The sequence below is a fragment of the Sycon ciliatum genome, chromosome 6 (assembly GCF_964019385.1).
Source record: "Sycon ciliatum chromosome 6, ocSycCili1.1, whole genome shotgun sequence".
Lineage (NCBI taxonomy): Eukaryota > Metazoa > Porifera > Calcarea > Leucosolenida > Sycettidae > Sycon > Sycon ciliatum.
Genome location: NC_088648.1, coordinates 17460878 through 17481319, shown reverse-complemented (window position 1 = coordinate 17481319; position 20442 = coordinate 17460878). Strand labels below are relative to the sequence as shown.

The following is a 20442-nucleotide window of genomic DNA, read 5'->3' as shown; positions in this document are numbered from 1 at the left end:
ACATATGCCGTGTATAGATTTTCTCTGGATATCCACGGTGAGGAGTACAACGAAGAGGAGGAATGATGGAATGGGACAATATATCCTGACTGAGACTCAGAGATAGATACCTAGTGAGAGAGAGAGAGAGAGAGAGAGAGAGAGAGAGAGAGAGAGAGAGAGAGAGAGAGAGAGAGAGAGAGAGAGAGAGAGAGAGAGAGAGAGAGAGAGAGAGAAGAGAGAGAGAGAGAGAGAGAGAGAGAGAGAGAGAGAGAGAGAGAGAGAGAGAGAGAGAGAGAGAGAGAGAGAGAGAGAGCAGATGGACATACAGGCATATAACTGAGCACTTGGGCAGAGCATCATTGTCTACCTTGTGGGCATACCGGCGAATGTCCGGCTGGGAGGTTAATTTAAAATTGAATGAACCCTGTAACGACAGCAAGACTTGATAGTGACCAATAGTCTCCCCCCCCCCCCCCTCCCTCTGGACACAGCATTGCCACATACAAAATTTCTCCGGTAGGGAGATCTCCGCCCAAGTTAGATACTAGCAGTCGGCGGGGAGGTCGCAAAACTTCAAATTGTGCGCACTACCGTGTACATAGATAAAAGTGCAATCACACGTGTAAGAATATCAGTGCAAAGGAGGGGAGTTTTGAGTAATGCTCAATCACGATCAACTACAAAGCCCGATTGAATGATGATCTAAATTATCTAGACGAATGACTGGGAGTATGAACATTGGCGGCGTGCAGGCGCGTGCGCCGGTGCCCTTCAAGGGGGGTTTCCGGGGGACCTCCCGCGGGAAAAATTTTCAAAAAATGAAGCAAAATCCTGCATTTTGAGCGGAAAAAAGGGGGGTTCCGGGTACCCAGGAACCCATACGGGGCACGCGCCTGGCGGTGTGAGTGTAAGATGGTGTGGGCGGAAATATGTGTGTGTGTGTGTATGAGGGTGTATGCTGTGTGAGCATGACAGTGAGTGGTAATGGCAGTGTAACAGGGGGAAGCGGAGATGCATATGTAATGGGAATATTAAATTTTGCTGCCGTGGTAATATAATATTGCCGCCGTTGACCGTCTGCATCTGTACAGAACGGCACACAGGCGCCACCTTCTTCTCCCGAGCCGCCCCCTGGCAGTGGCAAGAACAGTAGCACTAGCAGTTCACATCCAACACACCAACAGCTGAACATGGTAAGAAGTAAGGCTGTCATGGTGGCGCAATGACATTAACTTTTCTGTATGGGGTGGATTTTGAATGTAAGTCGGAGATCATTTTCTCGCTCAATCTCTTCACACGCACGCGCACGCGCGCTCACACCCACACACGAACAGACACAGACACACGCACACATTCATGCTCACACGCACGCACATGCGCTCTCACACACACACACACACACACACACACACACACACACACCCACACACACACTCATGCACACACACACACACGCACATGCGCTCACCTGGTCCTGGTCCTGGTAAACACTGCCATTACGGTCACGTGTCCCCTCGCGGGGCCGACAACATGGAAAACGACGCGCGTCGGCAGAAAGTCGGCAGTCTGCCGAGAGATCAGGGACCATGTTCAATCGGCACGACGAGAGAGCCATCTCCGGCAGCTATGGATTTGGAATCCACGAGTGGAGCGGCAGCATCGGCCACAGGCCCCACAGTGGGCCTTGCAGCATGAGAGAGCGAGCCGCACACGCAGCGGCGGAGGAGTCGCCTGAGCAGCAATGGTAGACACCGCCGCCCGGCACGGAGCCCGAGACGATGTCGCGGGGAGCATCCGGGAGTTGGGGCACTTGTGGACCGCCAAACCTCCGGCACTGCGGAACCAGCGCTCGCAGGAAGAACATTGTCGGCTACCTCTCTGTTCTGATACAGGTTTGCGGCGCTCATCGAGGCATTATGGCGAGGCAAACCACTCCTGGAGAAGAGACGGCCACACTCGGCACATGCGCTCACACACACACACACACACACACACACACACACACACACACACACATACACACACACACGCACGCACCCACGTACACACACACACACACACACACATCACACTGGGAGTCGATGAGCAGCGGCTTGAGTAACACTAGTTGGTCCGCGGTCTGTAAAACAGTTTTCATGGCATGATTTAGTGTATTTTATTTCACTTCGGTTGTGCAAGAGCAGTGAGGAAGTCGTGAGTATGTCAAGTCAAGTCGGCGGTAGATCCGCATACATGTAGCGAGCAAACCAAAACACAACCCAATCAAATGTTTGTCTCCAAAATTGTTAAGAACTCAGATGGTGGGCCAAGGAGCCAGGGAGCCTTGTCAGTTTTGTGCTAGATTGTGCACATCTGACTGTTCAAAATCTGGTTTAGTTGGTGGACTCGATCGCATAACTTGTGCCCACAATTTCCGTGTTACAAATTATTACCAACCACACAACAAGCCGACCTGTTTGGGAGCTATTACGCGTTGTATTACCAGGAGATAGGCAACAATTGCCGCATACACTATAGTGCTGAAACGATTACGTTTTTTCCTTAGTGGCTTAGCTGATACCATAATGATCGGCTTATCGGCTAAACGATTATTATTGTAACTACATCAGTACATGTACATTCTGTGAATTTCAAAATTTTACGAGTCCAACAATTACATCGCCAACGACGGAAAGCGGGTGCATAGATCCGATGTTCCCGCAACAAGTCTGTCAGCTGTTCGGACTGACCAGACGAATACAGACCAGACAGAGGCAACTCACTGGTTGCAACCCAAGTGCTAAGTCATAATCCTTGTTTCGCTCTTCTGTGTAGTGTGAAGAGGTCAACGAACATGTAGAGCTCACTTTGATGAAGTAGGCAAGGCTGTGAGCGCTGTGGCTCAAAGCGATAGGCCCTAAATCGTACGAGATATTTCGAGCGCCATTGTTTGTTGCGAGCGCTTCGTCTTCGATGAGTCTTGCCTCTTTCCTGTCAGGTTTCCTCCAACAGGACCAAGCACGAAGTAACTGTACTCATCTGCAGCCGATCAATGTTCTACTGCGCAAGAAGATTGCGTTTTCGCCAAGCCAGTGCCCCGCCAAAGACCATCGCCATGTCACAACGTCGGAACGAGTTCATGATGAGAATCATCATTCGCGCGAGCTTGATGAAGAACTATTTCGAAACACAACATAGTCTCTACCTCCGGGACGACAACTATGCGCCGGTCCTGGAAGGGGAGAATGTCTCCAGCGATAAGAACGAAGACGACGGCGGTATTTCGGCAACGTGGAGTCAGCGGAGTTCGTCAAGCTCTTCCGCCTCCGTGATCCGGTACATGTCGACACGAGCGTGCGGGAACACAGCATACACTGTAGGACTGTTGCGAGAGTTTGCGGAAGGAGTCCAAGTCGGGAAATCCATCAGCTCCAAAAGCTACCTGTAGGTGGGCGATGAGACTCCAGCTTCAGACTACAACAGTCAGGACTTGTAAATAGTTGAACTTTGTGAAGCAGCAGATCGAGAAGTTAGTTGAAATCATAGCTGTTGCAGTATGTCGGCGCTATGTAGCTTGTATTTTTTTTACGGAGAGTCGATCGCCACGCGAATGTTTCTCTCCTCACCGAGAGCTAGCTGGCCTCCAAACTCCGTCAGGGTCTGCCTAAGGTACCGAAGGTCCTTTGACTAGCTGCTGGCAGGACTCCATCAAATCCTTTAGCTTCAGCTCGGCGAGCAAAAGTCTCTCTCTCCTCCAACAATCTTTTCGGGATTGGTAAGAAAAGTAGTCAGCTCAAAAGACGACGACGGTGATCACGTCGATGTTTCTCCGATCGCGCTTGTACTTTACACGTACATCGATGTTGCAAGTGGACAGTCATATTCGTGTCGTACTCGCAACACTTTCGATGCATGCACGCTTTGTGCGACCCCAAAAGGGGGGAAATCCCACACCGAGTGTAAGTACATGTACCATTCTACTCGTTTAGCCGATAAAATCGAAATAACCGTTCGATCTATTTCTTATCGAGTAAGTAACGAGTAATCGATATAATCGTTTCAGCACTAATACACTATGCAATATTCTGGTCCAATGCCAGAGCTAGTATTGCAAGCACCGCTGTGCGTTAGTATGGCCAATGCCGACACTAACTGGGGCAACAATTGCCCGGCGAGGATTCAGACGTGTCAATACACGAGCATGCAGTAGGGATGCACTTGTGGGCGAATGTGGGCGCACTTGGCTCGATGCCGGCCTGACCCACGATCCCTACTGTTGAATTCAGACGTGTCAATACACGAGCATGCAGTTTGGATGCACGTGTGGGCGAATGTAGGCGCACTTGGCTCAATGCCGGCCTGAACCACGATCCCTACTGTTCTCCCTTACGGATGGCTTGAAGGATGCACTTGTGAGCGAATATAGGCGCACTTGGCTCAATGCCGGCCTGACTCACGATCCTTACTGTTCTCCCAAAAATACAACATGACCCAAACAGGATTTATCGGCATTACTATTTACAGCAATTGATGCGAGCGCCGTCCAATGCGGCTGCCCATTAGCATAGTGGGCAATGCGCTCTAAGTACTGGATCTGGAACAATGCTGCTGGCACTGACCCAGTCCCTGGGTGTGGCTTGCCCTGGCGCGGGGGCGACAAGCGTCCGGAGCGCTGCAGCGAAGCGTATGTCGTGCTGGAGCTGTCCGCCAGGCCCTGGCGGATGAAGTCCATGGTTGCGTCGTCAACTGCTGAAGGGTGGACTGCGCTGGTTGTGTCGGCACTGCGTCGGCAGTTGGGCTGCGAGTTCGGAAGCGCCGACAACCTGACCCAAACAGGATTTATTTGCATTACTATTACACTACAATTGATGTGAGTGCCGTCCAATGCGGCTGCCCATAAGCATAGTGGGCAATGCACGTACAGGTTCTGGAACAATGCTGCTGGCACTGATCAGTCACTGGGTATGGCTTGCCCTAGTGCAGGGCGACAAGCGTTCGGAGCGCTGCAGCGAAGCGTATGTCGTGCTGGAGCTGTCCGCCAGGCCCTGGCGGATGAGGTCCATGGTTGCGTCATCAACTGCTGAAGGGTGGACTGCGCTGGTTGTGCCGGCACTGCTTCGTCAGTTGGGCTGCAAGTCAGGACGCGCTGACAACCTGACCCAAATAGTATTTATTCCCGTAGCTATGCAGAAGACGTTACTTCAGTAACGTCTGGCGCTAGCCAGGGTCCACACAGCTTTAATTTGGTGTTTGTTTGTTTGTGTGTTTGTGTCACGCCTGGCGCTAAGCCGTATCTGTCCCGTACCGTACTGTACCATCAAACACAGCTGGCCACATACAGCTGGCCGCAATATTCAAATAGGGTTTTCAAACGCAAGATCATAACGTGAAGCAACTTGGAAGAATGAGTATGAATGCGAAGTGTATGGGGGAATGCATGTAAGGCGATAGTGCGAGTTCCAATCCCAGGTAATGCCTGAAAAAATAGGAGAATTGAAAAATGTATAACATCTCTTTTCTTTTTTTGCCGTCATCAAGGCGGTAGACGGTGCGTATTACCCTCGACCGTACGTGTCCCGTACCTGTCCCGTACCGTACCGTACAATCAAAGACGGCTGGCCACAATGCATATTCAAATAGGACTTTCAAATACAAGATCATAACGTGAAGCAACTTGGAAGAATTAGTATGTATGCGAAGTGTATCGGGGGATGCATGCAGGGCAATAGTGCGGATTCGAATCCCAGGTTATGTCTAAAAAACAAAAAGTAGAAACTTATAAGATTTTATACCATCCCTATTTTTTTTTTGTCTAGGTCATCAAGGCAAAAAAGCATAGCGTAGGGCCCTGAGCTTCCAAGCTCTCTCGTCTGCATTACTATTACACTGGAATTTATGTGAGTGCCGTCCAATGCGGCTGTCCATTAGCATAGTGGGCGATGTGCTCGAAGTACAGGATCTGGAACAATGCTGCCGGCACTAATCAGTCCCTGAGTGTGGCTTGCCCTGGCGCAGGGCGACAATGGTTCGGAGCGCTGCAGCGAAGCGCATGTCATGCTGGAGCTGTCCGCCAGGGCGGCGGATGAGGTCCATGGTTGCGTCGCCAACTGCTGGAGGGTGGACTGTGCAGGGTGTGTCAGCACTGCGTCGGTAGATGGGCTGAGAGTCCGGAAGCGCTGTACTCGAAGACGAGTAAGAGACTTAGCAGGATCATTGCAGAGCCGCCGTTGGGCTGAGAGTCCACATCAGCCAGTCTGTTGAACAGAAGGGGGAGGATCTAAGGCCAAAATTAATGGTGGTGCCTGATCTACATTGTACGAACCTTCCCAAAAATGCCAAGCCGGGATAGACATGAGGGGAAACAGGCCAAAGCCGCCAGGCATACTTCGTGTCAGCTTTAGAGAGGAGAGCTCAGGGACTGTGTTGGGAAATGCAGTGCATTGCGCCGTCTACAGTGACATAATGTAGGGAGAGCTCGTCAAAGGAAAGGCCGTCATTAATGCCAGAGCCGCTAGGAGCAGGTAGGTGCATGATGAGGCACACACCACCAGACGTCTTGGGCACAATGCCAATGCCAGAGCATCGGATATTATGAAACGGGGGGGGGAAGTGATCGATCGTACTCGTACACAGCCTAGGCTGGAGCCTAATTTTCTGAGCCATCTTCAAGATTATGGGCTGGTACGAAAACAGGTCCGGGGCCCTGGAGGGGTGTGCTGCTGCATAAGTCGCACAATACGTGGTCCAAGCGTCGAGCCAGGCGCCAATGTCCTCGACTCTCCTGGACTGGAGTGCCCGCTTACAGGTGCTAGAACCACTGGGCCGTAGGAGCTGTAGTTGTCAAGTTGTAAAACGCTGCGGCTGGTGTCCCCTTGGGACTGACTAGTCACTTGGCAATAAGGAACCAAATCAGAGTCAACGACTGGCCAGTCACTACCTTATCATGAACGGGTTTCGGCACCGTAGCATAAAAGGTTTTCTTACCTGCGGCGGTTGAGGTGGCCGTGGCGACAGCCAAAGCAGGCAGAGTGCCTTGCCGTGCGTGGGAGAGCTCCCGCGCCGCACGAACGTTGTGCGAATTGCCGGGGCTTGGATTGGAAGCGCCGGCGTGTGGGTTGTCAGCACGGCTGGAGCTGCAGCCCGAGTTCCAAGGGCAGCGCAAACCTCCTCCCGACTAAAGTCTCCCAGGGATGGGGCTGCAGTTGCCTCGGCTAGGTTCTGCTCCGCTGCCGGAGCGGCCAAGTCCTCGCGTACAGTAGTCTGGAGCCAACTTCAACTCGAGCAGGTGAGTCCGCGGAGTAGGTTTTGTTCCTGTCGTGTCTAAATTGCGGGATGCCAGTGCGTTTCGCAGCTCAGCAGAGCGCATTTTGGCTGGACATCGCTCACTGACAGAGACATGGTTGATCGGATATTGATCAGAAATTGGCCGCGATTGTCAAACAATTTGACCGTCACTGCGTCAGCGCAGCAAAGCAAAGAGCGTTTTGGCTGGAGATCGCTCACTGACAGAGACATGGTTGACCGGATATTGATCAGAAACTGGCCGGGATAGTCAAACAATTTGACCGTCAGCACAGCAAAGCGAAGAGCAAGAAACAACAGCATGGCGAATTGGAGTAATGCGCATGCTCCGCACAGTCCCGTGCGGAAACGCGGGAATTCGGAGTGCATGCATGTTATGCATGTACAAGTGTTGGTTATAGCAAGGATGTTGGTGTGTTGCTAACTCCACTTACCGTGCCATGCACGGAAACTTATATTTTCCAAAATTGTTCTGCATGTTTTTCGTTGGTGTGCTCCATTTCCATGATGCAGGTTGATGTGAGGACTTCAAATGTGCCCACACCACTCGAGCAGGTTTCTACTGCTGATGAAAGCAGTCGCAGCAGCAGAAGCGACAGTGGCAACAGCACCAGCAGCAGTAGCAGCATCAGCAGCGACAGCGGTGGCAGCAGCAACAGCATTGACAGCAGTAGCAGTATTGGCGGCAATGGCAGTAGCAGCGGTACCAGCAGCAGCAGCAGCAGCAGCAGCAGCAGCATTGCTGGCAGTAGTGCAGCACCAAACCCAGGATATCAGAATATGGTAACTTACGTGGCATTGTATCCAGTGTTGGACAATGGCCCATCACACGTGCCCAAAATTCTCACTTTCCTCATTGTTCTTGTGGTACATACAGGCTGGAGCAAGTGCCTTCTCTAGTGCAGCACTATTATCAGGGGAACGCAAGTTTACCAGCGTCATGGCACTGGCCACTGATGTGACGCCTATCTATCAGAACCTGGTGAGTTGCAACGCCACATCTGCACCTCTCATGCAACCACTAAGTAAAAAGTAAATTATCGTATCCGTTCCCGAAGGGAACTCACGACGGCCGCTAACACCCGATAAACCCTAGCGGCAGATGCAGCGCCTAACAGTGGGGGTGAGTGGGCAAGTCTCACAACCACTGGCACAAGTGCCGAAAACGACCCCATTAGCTGCATCCATGTACCCCTTGTGCCTGGCCACAAGTTCCCAGTTGACTGTGGGTAGCAACCACTACAAATGTCAATTATACAATATAGGGGAAAGCTATACTCTCGGACCTCGTTTTCCGGGCGGTTCCACAACGTTGAAATGTCCGTAACTCCGAGTCACATACGTACATTTTGATGGGGAAGGGCCATAGATTTGGCATGTGACGTCACTATTTCCACCAACAGGGACAAAAGAGTAGTGATATTACCACTTGAACTCGCCCAAAGGGTTCCCAGTAGACTGAAGTGCACGTAACTTTGGGGTTCGCATACCGTAAAGTCTTGTATAAAAGCCGCACTTGAATAGAAGCCGCCCTCCAATAGAAGCCGCAATTTTGGGCCCATCAAATCACACATAAGCCTGGTTTAAGTGTTGACGTACATAGAAATACCTGTCTTGTATAGAAGCCTGTCTCATATAGAAGCCTGCAAACTCCCCAAGAAAGTCATAGAAGCCGCGGCTCTTATACAAGACTTGACGGTAACCGAAGTATGGGTGTGCTAAGTAGAATTTCCTCAATTTCTCTTCTGTCCGTCGCCCCCTGCACTGCTCCCCGAGCCACACGCAGCTATTCCAGCCCTTGTTTCAACTCATTTTAAAAGAAAAGAAGAGAACTTCTACAGTCCATTCATAAAAAAGATGAGCCCTGGCTCTGGCAAGCTCCCGTGTTGGGCGACTTTTCGTGATTTTATCGTACACAGTGAAGTGCTGCAAAATTTGAAATTTTGAAAAAAGGGTCCAAAAAGGGTACCTGGACTGGGGTTCGAACCGCACAGCACATTGTTGCAGGCGGGGTCAAATGGCCTGGATTTTGATAGCTTTCCCCAATGCTTTCGGGGCAAAACCTGGCCGAAATCCTATTCTTGTTAGGGCTTGCTTTTTGTAGAAATAGACTTCAGAAACACAATTGGAAGAGGATTCCATAGGGGATTGCAGAGAAAGTTCCAAAAAACTCAAAGTTTGACCCATTTATGGCCAAAAGCTAGAAGTCCATCTTTTTATGAATGGACTGTATAAAGTTGAAACACGTCAAGTGCTGTCTTTCCGGATTTCTTACAGAGTGAAGCCATGGCCACATCAACTTTAGAATCACCTAGCACCTACAGAGAACCAGTTTGCAATGTTCCTCCACTGCCAAGGCGACAATTCACAGCACCGGCACCAACCGCGGAGCTTATACCAGAACCAGTAAGCAGCATCCGTCTTTCTCCTCTCTGTGTAAGGCTAAGAAGGTCACTTTCCGAGAAAAAATAATCTGGTTTCATGATTTGCTTCTCAATACATGTTCCTAAGGGATACCGTTGCTCATCTTGTTGTAACCAGGGAGTCGTAAAATACGGTATTTTACGACTCCCTGGTCGTAACACCTGTCCTGATTCCTCAGGCGCGTGCGCCACTGCCCTTCAAGGGGGGGGGGTTACAGGGGGCCTCCCCCAGGAAAATTTTCAAAAAATGAAGCAAAATCCTTCATTTTGAGCAAAAAAAGGGTTGTTCCGGGCACCCAGGAACCCATACGGGGCACGCGCCTGTTCCTAAGTTTCTAGTCGAGGAGTACAGTACATGGCGCTGCGGTAGATCGACACTGCACGTAGCCTGTGCTTGTGTTGTTCACGTCCATGATTTACAAACTGACACTGTGCTGCAGATCTACTGTACAATCATACAATCACGTGCTACAGTAGATACGCCAGCTACCGTGTCGAGGCCGGCCGGAGAGCGCAGTCGTGGTGTGGTCGATGATGGAGAAAAATGTGTCCGTATTGTGTTTTGAAAGCATGCGATTCCAACTAACACAATCGGATTGTCGTAATTACAACTTCACAACTTCAATACAATCATTTCCGCAATATTTTGGCTGTTGAATTTTGATTAAACCGGAGGCCCTCCCCCCCCCCCCCCCCCCCCCCCACTGTAAAGATCTCTAGATCTGCCTCTGTTTTCTTGACCCCTACAATGTAGGTGCGGTATACCAATATGTTAGGGTGCCAGTTTGGGATGAGTAGTAGGCATTTCCCAAATCGGCCCGATTTTGTCGCCTAATCGGCTTTTCGATCGGCTAAGAGAATGTCCAAATTCGGCCATACTATGATATCCAAAGTCAGAATTCGGCTCAAAGCAGTACTTGAAGTCACCGTTCGCAGTATACAATGTACATTTACAGTCTACTTGGCTAATAACGACTGCGGATATAACGACAATTCGCGAATAACGACAGAATAACCATGCCCAGAGCAAAGTCCCATCCAACTGTAATACATATAATGGGACTTCGGGTATAACGACACTTCGCGAATAAGGACACTTTTCTGATGCCCCGCCGAATGTCGTTATACGCGAAGTTGACTGTATCTGCACGCTGTAGAAGCACTAAAAACATCGATTTTCTGCGAATTCAGCTCGAAAATAGTTAATTTGGCGATTTCTCCACAGCCATTGATTTCGGCGTGTATTCCTGCTGGCCGAATTCAGTGCGAAAATTGCATATTCGCCGAAAGATCGGTGATTTCTTCAAAACCACTGTTTTCGGCGAATTTTTCGGCCGGCTGATTTGGGAAATGCCTAATGAATGGACTGGAGTGCCTTGGATCCTGGGGACACAGTACTAGCTCTGCCGATGTTGTGATGTGCATTGTCAGCATGTCTGATGTTTCTGTGCCATGTGCAATGTAGGTATTCGTTGCTGTTGATCACGTATACCCGGACAAACCGGATCCTCAAGTTCGTCCACAGGATATGATGTAATCTTTAAAAACATATTTTTGGTAATACCGTAAAGTACCGCCAGAGCGTCCCACCATCTCGTCCTTTCTTGGTCGTATTGTGGAGGTGGTCTCCTGTCTGTAGGTCATACGACACAAACTTTGTAGACACACTGCATGTTCTGCAGACAATCTCTGTACCTTCAACCTGACACGAGCTCCACACAAAAACCTGCTTTAATAGGTGTGACCTTGCTACACTAAGGATTTCACACCATACACACTTCGTTGCACTCTGCCATACGATTTTCCTTTCCCTGGCTGTAAAATCAAGGTGGCGTGGTCTCGCGAGACGGGGCGCTCTGGCGGTACTTTACGGTGCTATGTTTCATGTGCCTTGTAGTACTGAGTTGTTACTTCTTTGGGGCCAACAACACTTTTCTATAAACATAGCCTCTACATTTGGGCAGTGCTGCCTTTAAAGGGGCACTCCGGCTTCATTTTCGACGCCGAGTTTTCGATGCCAAGACGAAGGTTGGTGAAAGAGAAGACCCCTCGAACAAGAACGAGTCTCCAGAAGCGATCGAGTCGAGCAGGAAGACGACTTTTGAATTTCGGCCGAGCGAGCGCTGATGACGTAATGAGGGATTAGCTTGCCAGTGGAAATGCATCTGCGCACATACATTTCACATACTTTTTGGCCAATTTTCAATCGAAGAGGAGGTTGTTTTCTATGTTCTCTCAACGTCGTGAGCGATCCCGTCTTCTATACCCTTCCAGGTACCCTGAAGGACCTCTAGAGGAGAATTTATCTCCATCAAAGCGTTGTTGATCCGCTAAATTCGTCTCGAGACATATTCACCCAGTGCAGTGCTGACAAATGCAGAATGTTGAATCTGTGATAATTGTCGACGATGGACAGAAAGGTTGATAGCCGCTGTCGCAGGGAAAGTGAAGCGGCTGGAAGTAACAACGGGGAGCTTGTTAGCATCACTTGATCAAAGCAGCTAGACGGAATCGGGGAGTACTGACTATTTGTCTCGCCCTCAGTTTAGTGAATTTTATGATCAGAAAATTTTTCGATCACAATCCCTTCTACAAGATGTGTAGTACAGGTGATTTCTGAACTTGACGATATGGAGACCGACCAGTTGTCCTACCAACAACGTGTACCTGCAGGAAATTCACCCAAGGCTATTGCTAATGCTATCCTCTTCAGTGGCTGTTGTTTTTTTAGTAAAAATATGTTCACTTCTCTCAACATATTCCTGCATGGCAGCAAGAAGGTGCGCTATGGAATTCAACGCCATAATCTTCGCCCAGCTGTGGATGAAGCATGGTCAAGTCATGGCAGTACATATACTTGAACCAGATGAGAAATTGAAGTTCATTTGTGATGCGAAGTTTGACAGCCCCAGTGACCGAGTCAAGCGTTGTCTTTTGCCGTGGCACAAATTGCTGAAGAATCCGAGATGTTCTTGGAATTATGCACATGGATACTACCAGAAATAATGGTGGCATGAACCATTGTGGAATGGGACAGCTCACGGAGAATACTGGAATAGCTCAAGTATCTCTAGGCGATTGTAAATCCTGTTCTGGCTGATAGCTTCGGCCTGCTGCGCCCGTCCATGTACAATGATGGGAACATGCATTTCTGTTTTCTACATATTTGCTCTCTACTGTACTGTGGTATTACAGTTGCAGGTCCCTTATATAGAAATATGTTTACCCCCCACCCCACATACCCACATAAATAGGAACTAACAATTTCACTGTTGGACTCGCCGGTGGCTAGAGAGCAAAGGATGAATTTATAGCAAAGAAAAGGACCAGGGAACTACAAGTTACGCTATAATGTCCACGAACTATTTCACTGTATTTGAAATAATTTTGTTTGATACCCTGAGAACTCTGAAACTTTGCAGCACTGTGGATTATATGTGGATACAACATTTATGGAAGGAACACATAGTTCAAATAATTATAGCACTGGATTGTTGAGATTGTGAGCACATTCCAATCAGTATTCTACATATTTATAAGCGGTGGCAATCGTTAGGAATAGGTCGTGAGTTGTCAGAGTGCTCTAGTATATGAGAGAATGTTTTGTTTGTCTAATCGACGGCTCGTTTGAAGCCAGAGTTGTTTGAACTTGCTTCAGTCGACTTGATTCTAGACAGTAGTCGAAGGAGTACTATGAAGTATACACCAGGCGTAGTCTGTAAGCTATCTCGTGAGAATTCTGTCGGTACACATCAGGTATCAGCTTGCAAAGATGGCTCCTCTCTGTTTCTTGAATGTATAGTTGGACTGTGGCTCCAGCGATTCCCTTCTCAGAGCAGGTACCATACCCAATGCGGTCAATGCATATTGGACAGACCTGTGTGCACAACAGAAATAGTGCAGAGAAATCTCTCAGCTCATGAACACATCAGTGAAGTTTGAACTGCCGTTGTTTGTGGCCATCAGTATAAACCTATCGACTATAAGAATAATGTGCAAAAAACCCTCTATAACTACAGCTGGGGCCATGGAATTATAAAGCATCTAACTTAGGGTACTGCCAATTCGGGTCGGAGTTGCGTTCGAGGCCTGCAATTCATGATGGCTATCGTATGTTGCATTGACCAGAGATCATATAAAACTTCCATGCCACATTGAAACACGCACTACTTTCGAGTACTTTGGTATCCCCCACCAAATGGGCATTCGTTCTCGGGGTGGCAGGCGTCACCATTCGTTATGCCTGGATCAGATTTCATTGACCCCAACTGTCATGAAGAATCATTTTTACTTCGACTGGATTTCAGTACAAGTTAGTTGTAGAACTGCAGATTAAATTTTGTTGTATTTGGGCAACCATTTCTCTACAAACGCTCTATTTGGAAAATAATTTTTTTAATAAAATACATGTCCAAATTCCACATCTACCCCAATCGGAATACTTGATCACGTATTCAGTCCTACACGGAATGTTTAGAAAACGCCAGGGAATAGGAATTTGCTAACGAGAACTCCAGGCCAGGGTACTAGCATGAACAAAACAAGATAAAAACTCACCAGTATACTTGTAGTAATTCATGTCGGTGTAATATTCACGATAAGCAACGAGGCACCCTCCGATTTGGTCAAGCTGCTTTGAAGTCTGGTTGTTCAGGTGATACAAACGGGCTCCCTGTTGTTACTTCCAGCAGCTTCACTCTCCCTGCGACAGCGGCTATCATCTCTCTCCAGCGTCGACAATTATCACAGATTCAACATTCTACATTTATCAGCACTGCACTGGGTGAATATGTCTCGAGACGAATTTAGCGGATCAACAACGCTTTGATGGAGATAAATTCTCCTCTGGAGGACCTTCAGGGTACCTGGAAGGGTATAGAAGACGGGATCGCTCACGGCGTTGGGAGAACATAGCAAACAACCTCTTCTTCGATTGAAAATTGGCCAAAAAGTGTGTGAAATGTATGTGCGCAGATGCATTTCCACTGGCAAGCTAATCCCTCATTACGTCATCAGCGCTCGCTCGGCCGAAATTCAAAAGTCGTCTTCCTGCTCGACTCGATCGCTTCTGGAGACTCGTTCTTGTTCGAGGGGTCTTCTCTTTCACCTACCTTCGTCTTGGCATCGAAAACTCGGCGTCGAAAATGAAGCCGGAGTGCCCCTTTAAGGCGGTGTTGCCTTTAAGGCTGTTTTGCCTTTAAGGCTGTGTTGCCTTTAAGGCTGTTTTGCCTTTAAGGCTGTGTTGCCTTTAAGGCTGTGTTGCCTTTAACCCTTTGAGGCCCATAGTACGGATATATCCGTACCAGTGTACAGTGCATATTTTTCAAAGCGCAACCTGGCGCAACTCGGCCGTCGCTTGACCAGATCGGACAATCGAAAGGGCTATCGACATTAGAATTGTCTCAGCTATCGGCTCGAAAAAACCCGAAAGCAATCCGAGTTCGGAGAGCGGAGATACGAGACTCGAACTAAATTCGCTCAGCAGAGTCAACTCGAGCGCGTGCATTTTGAACTCGTTTTTAGGGGTTTTCCCTGACTCGCGGCCCACGCAGCTACAGATAGTTCACGTCATCGCAAAGGCATGTTTCTCAGCTCTCCAGTAAAAAAATTTGAGCGATCTGCGATGCAATTTGTTGAAATGGCAGAGAATTTGAGTTGGGCGCTCGCAATGCTGGCTTTGGAGCGCCGCATCGCGCTGCGGCGCTGGTTCTGTGGATCGAGTGATGTATTGCTGGCTATCGCTGTATTCCTCTGGCCAAGAGCTTTCCAGAAAGCCCAAGATCACCAAAATCGGCCAAAGGACACCAAAGTTACGACCAGATAAGTACCCGGGCTCGTGTATGCAGTGCATTTCTTGAAATAATTGTGGGCCCTAAAGGGTTAAGGCTGTGTTGCCTTTAAGGCTGTGTTGCCTTTAAGTCTGTGTTGCCTTTAAGGCTGTGTTGCCTTTAAGGCTGTGTTGCCTTTAAGGCTGTGTTGCCTTTTAAGTAGGGCTGAAACGATCCTGGATTTTCACCTATGGATTACTCTTTAGCTTAACGATCCAGTAATCGATTATAATCTTTAGCAAATAGCGTCAGAATTTTGTGCAAAAATTCTCCTGTTTCCGAAAGTTAGGCCTTCATAATACCAAAAATCTGCATTAGTGACAGGGTAGCTCCAAACCATGACAGTTTTGAAGTCAATTTATATGCACCATGCCCCTGGCAACTGCATACACACAGCGGAAACTGATTCAAACTTCACAAAACGAGGTTTTTCAGTACTTTTTGGACTCAAAATTCCTAACGAGTAATCTATAACGTAACGATTACTTGATTGATAAGGAATTATCGATCGCTTACCGAGTAATTGGTATAATCGTTTCAGCCCTACTTTTAAGGCTATATTGCCTTCTAAGGCTGTGTTGCCTTTTAACGCTGGGTTGACTTTCTTTGAATTCTTGATGAGTGCTGTGCCAATAAGAATTTTTTTGTTTGCCCTCATTGTTCTCCACATATTCAGCTGGTATCACGGCCATAAAACCTCAAGGAATGGCGCTGTGTCTCTGCTAAAAGATGAACGACCCGGAAGCTTCCTATTGCGCAAGCATCGATGGGACACTGTGTCCTTCATCCTCTCATTCAAGTAAGCCGACAGAACTTGGGGTTTAAAGTGTGTTTTTGAGCAGAGTATGTCTGAAAAATGTTTGAGAATACCGTAAAGTACCGTTGATCCGCCCCCCACGCCAAGTCGCTTCCCAGCTTGTTTTTCATAGGGGGGGGGGGGGGAATTCGATCAAGGCTGTTTGGTGCAGTGTCGTTGTACGACAATGCGGTGTTGAATCTTTCAGACGCAAACAGGTCAGAAAGGTCAAACTCGACGTACACATTCACACAGACTCTCCCCCGAATGTTTGTTTACGCGCTAGAAAGTAGTACGAGGTTGGCTGTATGCATATGGACACGAGTACAGAAAGACGCATAATTTCTCTACCGTATAATTCTGAAGTCGCTTCAGAGACAGAAAATCGAGGGGGGCGGGAATTAAAGTGGGGGCGGACCAACGGTACTTTACGGTACCAGGTATATGTGCAAGTGGATCTCTCCAATTTCGCTCAAATTTGCCAGTAGGAATAAGCGGCGCGGAGACAATAACTTTATTATGGCAATCAGCAGAATCAGCGAAACGGACGTTGGACGTAGTAATCAAAAAAATATACTATGGATAATACAATTTCCTAACAAGTTTTCTAGAGACATTCATCATGGAAAGACGTCTCAATAATGAAATCTAGTAATAAACAACAATATATACGTGGAAGAGTACCAAATACACCATGTGAAAGAAAATAGGAGAAAAGAAGGTGAAGTAGGTTCCCTTTGGGGTGTAGATTGACTGTGCAAATCCTTTGAAAATGTTCCTGAAGGGAACGTTGAAACTGGCATACCCCTATAAAATTGTCGAAAAATCAAGTGATTTATGGGTCTACAAACAAGTCCCGCCACAGCGTATACAAACAAGCTACGAACAAAACTCCATCAAGAAAACATTGACTCACCTTAGAAGAGTTCCTGGGGCAGTACGCATCCCAGAAAACGAGGGCCATCAACCCCTGACGCCACAAATGATCGTCTTGAAAATAGCCAATTTATATGTGCTGATAAAACTACGAGCTACGTCCCCAATAATGAGCCGTCAGATGCGAAAAGGGTGCTTATGGCATATTTTGGTCAAATTGAGATAAGGACTCAGGCAAAATCTATAGGCTTTTATGCTTCACCTCCAAAAAACTGGACTCAAAAATCCAAAACCCATCATGGAGATATTGTCAATTTAGTATCCCGAATTTTTGCCACTTTTACGGTCCAAGTTGCGGAAAAATTGCTCTCCTGATTGGCCGCACAAATCACGGAATAAAGCTGGTTGCCACAGTTCTTGGTAAGTAAGTGTAACTGAGGTGAATACATTGGCATCATTAAAGCAGCAGAAGTGACTAAAATCACAGTTTACCATGGGCCAGAAACACCAGTTGGGTTACAATTGCAAAGGAAAATCAGCATTAAATATCACGCTCTATTTACAGCAAGAATTATTGTTGTTCCTCCTCACCAGCAAATGAATAGCTAAATGACTGCCTCTGTCTCTTTTTGCCCTTGGAGTATAGTTCAGCTGTGCATCTTCCACTCTCAATAAGTCCCAGTAAGATTGCATTCCTTCTGCTCCTTCTCCATCTCCATAAAATTCAACCTGCTCTCCGTAATTCGAGCTGACGAAAATTGTTGGAGGCACTCATCTCGGCATCCACACGCAGGAATCGCTTGCACAGGAGCTGCTGTTGCTGCTGCTGTTGCCGCACCAGCACGCGTTTGCTCCTGGGAAGATGAGCCACCAAAAAAGAGCTCCGTAACTTCAGCAACGTTGATTTCGATTGGTTCTGCATTGTCCTCTTCTTCATCAGAAATTTCATCGCTGTTTTCGGGTGCTGCACTTTCGCTCGGGTCAAATACCTCGTCTGGCTCGCACTCTGAGTGAGTCGCCAAAAAATTCAACATCCATGTCCTGAAGAACTTTGGCTAAAGCCTCATCCACAGTAAAGTAAGACTGCCTGCTCATCTTGAAATTTGTAATAGGACAGAGAAGTCAAGCAGGTCAGGAGACAAAAGAATTATTTCGTTCAAAATCAGATCGGAGCTCGCGCCACCAAAAAAATGGCAGTTTCTTTTGTATGGAACTCCGCCGTGCTTTGCGGTATCAGGCCGGTTGAAGTATCTACGGAAAGCGGGGAGTCTCAGCAGTGCGCTAGTGTACATACCAGCGCTGTGGGATGCACACTCACACTGCAACGATCGAAAAATGACGTCACGTCAAGATTCACTCATGCACGTGACCGGTACATGACAGCCTGTCACTCTGACGCACTGTACTCGATTTGCTGTGTGATGCCATAAGCACACTTTTCGCATCTGACGGCTTAGCAAACACTATACACCAGCAGATAGTAGAATACCTCTTCTAGCACTGAGGACATGTCCCCAATCTTCCTTTGGGGGTTTCTTGAAATCAACAATTTTGAATTTTTCCACTTCACCATGCCGAAATAAGGCCAAACTCATACCTGCACGGGAAAGCTCGCCCCTCCGCGACGCCTCCTCAGAAATGTCTAATCCAACACTACTCCCAACGCTGCGAAAGAATGTATATTGTTGACTCCGACAAGAAAATGCAGCGGTGATGACTGGTCACTCCAAATGACAAGCTTCTCCTTTGGCCACCAACAATGTTTGGTGTGACTGTTGGTGTAAAAGTGACTGAAGTCCTGTGCATAGATGTGATGCTAATTATTCTTATGTTTCGGTGGCTCTGGTGGCTTGTAATTTATTTAAGGAGAATGCGCGAAAACTGGTTCTTGAATTCTGGAGTCCTTACTGATGATGATGGTGATGAGTAGCTTGAGGTTGGTAGTTTTTCTTTACCATGGATAGCCGACATTTCGGTCACATCTGTGGGTAGGCATCATACTCCGGCAAACACATGTGTACGGTGTGAGGTGAGTGAGATCAACCAAGAACGAACGGATGTGACAATGGGTGTCTTAATGGGGTTTGAGGCAAAGCACAAAGAACAGACTGACGTGCTCTAGGAAAGGGGAACAAGCATGGCGAGAGACACATTCACTGCAATTCTTGCACATTTGAACTATTACAAGAGAAATATTGCTCGTTAATCGAATGTTCTCAGGTCAATCAGGCCGCGATCACACCAAGCGTGATTCAGCCATTCAGCGGAAAAAGCGCTTTTTGACATCATCGTTGCTACAGAAACGGTTGAATTTTTGACTCCAGCCGTTCTCAGCAGTCAGCCGTTTTTCGAAGCGCTGAATGGAGCGCTGAATGAATTCAGCAACTTTCAGCCCTTCTGGCGCAATGACGGGAAAACAAACTCATGCAAACCCAAAGCGCATCTTGCCATCGATGCGCACCATGACATCGGTGCAGAGCAAGACGCAGACAACGGCACGGAGTCTAGTTTCAGGATCCATGGCTGTACTACAAGCTCAAACCTCCCTCTATCTTTCAAACAAGCACCCTGACTCCAATGTGGCAAGGAAGCTCCTCTCCCAATACAGTACCAAAAACTCTGCTGATTGCCACGTGCAAGTTTAACAGAAAATAAAATAAAAAATGAGCGTGAAGAAAAAACCTCCAGAACACGCAAAACAAATTCAGCGGATCTCATGGGTCGATGTGACCGACCGCTTCATTCAGCACAAGCCAATTTCAACGCAAGCTGGAAACGGCTTGTTTGGTGTGACCGTGGCCTTGACAACATCTTGAACCTGGACTTCACTTCTCCAAGATTAATTCTATCTAAAAGAAGGAAGAAGGACCAAGGAACTGCAAGTTACGCTATAACTTACTGTCCACGAACTAACACAAACTTCCTTGGCTCTCCATCCGAGTCATCAATGCTATCGTTGATGCTTTTCTCGCCGCAATGTGCCAATTTCCTCTTTCCTCCTTCTCTTGTCCTTGGTTTCCATGGCTGGCTAACACTCCCATCCTTGGTATATTGGCTACTGTTATTGGGTGGTGATACATGAATTGGTACTAGAACCAGGGATACACATACAAGTGTGCGAAGAGTGCCCAACATGCTGTGGAGAAGGAGCGTCCAGCAGTAAAACACTGGAGAGAAAGGCTCTTAGCTCTCTGTCCACTGTTCGACTGTAAATAAATACCACGTATGAAAATCCTCACTCTTGCATACACACGTC

The 20442-nt window shown here is 47.8% G+C and overlaps 1 protein-coding gene and 1 long non-coding RNA gene across 2 annotated transcripts in view; one reads left to right on the top strand and one right to left on the bottom strand.

Annotated features, from left to right (window-relative positions):
- Positions 1-20442, top strand: part of LOC135819532 (uncharacterized) — a 30865-nt gene that overhangs the window by 8873 nt on the left and 1550 nt on the right. Inside the window, exons 8-13 of the mRNA XM_065332756.1 lie at positions 1074-1175; positions 7777-8046; positions 8141-8245; positions 9541-9669; positions 11152-11219; positions 16191-16313. Coding sequence (XP_065188828.1) covers positions 1074-1175; positions 7777-8046; positions 8141-8245; positions 9541-9669; positions 11152-11219; positions 16191-16313 — 797 coding nt within the window. The remainder of the gene's footprint in view (positions 1-1073; positions 1176-7776; positions 8047-8140; positions 8246-9540; positions 9670-11151; positions 11220-16190; positions 16314-20442) is intronic.
- LOC135818873 (uncharacterized) lies at positions 12976-14816 on the bottom strand. Its single transcript, XR_010553795.1, has 2 exons — positions 14244-14816; positions 12976-13563 (listed from the first exon to the last, which is right to left on the bottom strand). It is a non-coding gene; the product is annotated as an uncharacterized LOC135818873 (long non-coding RNA).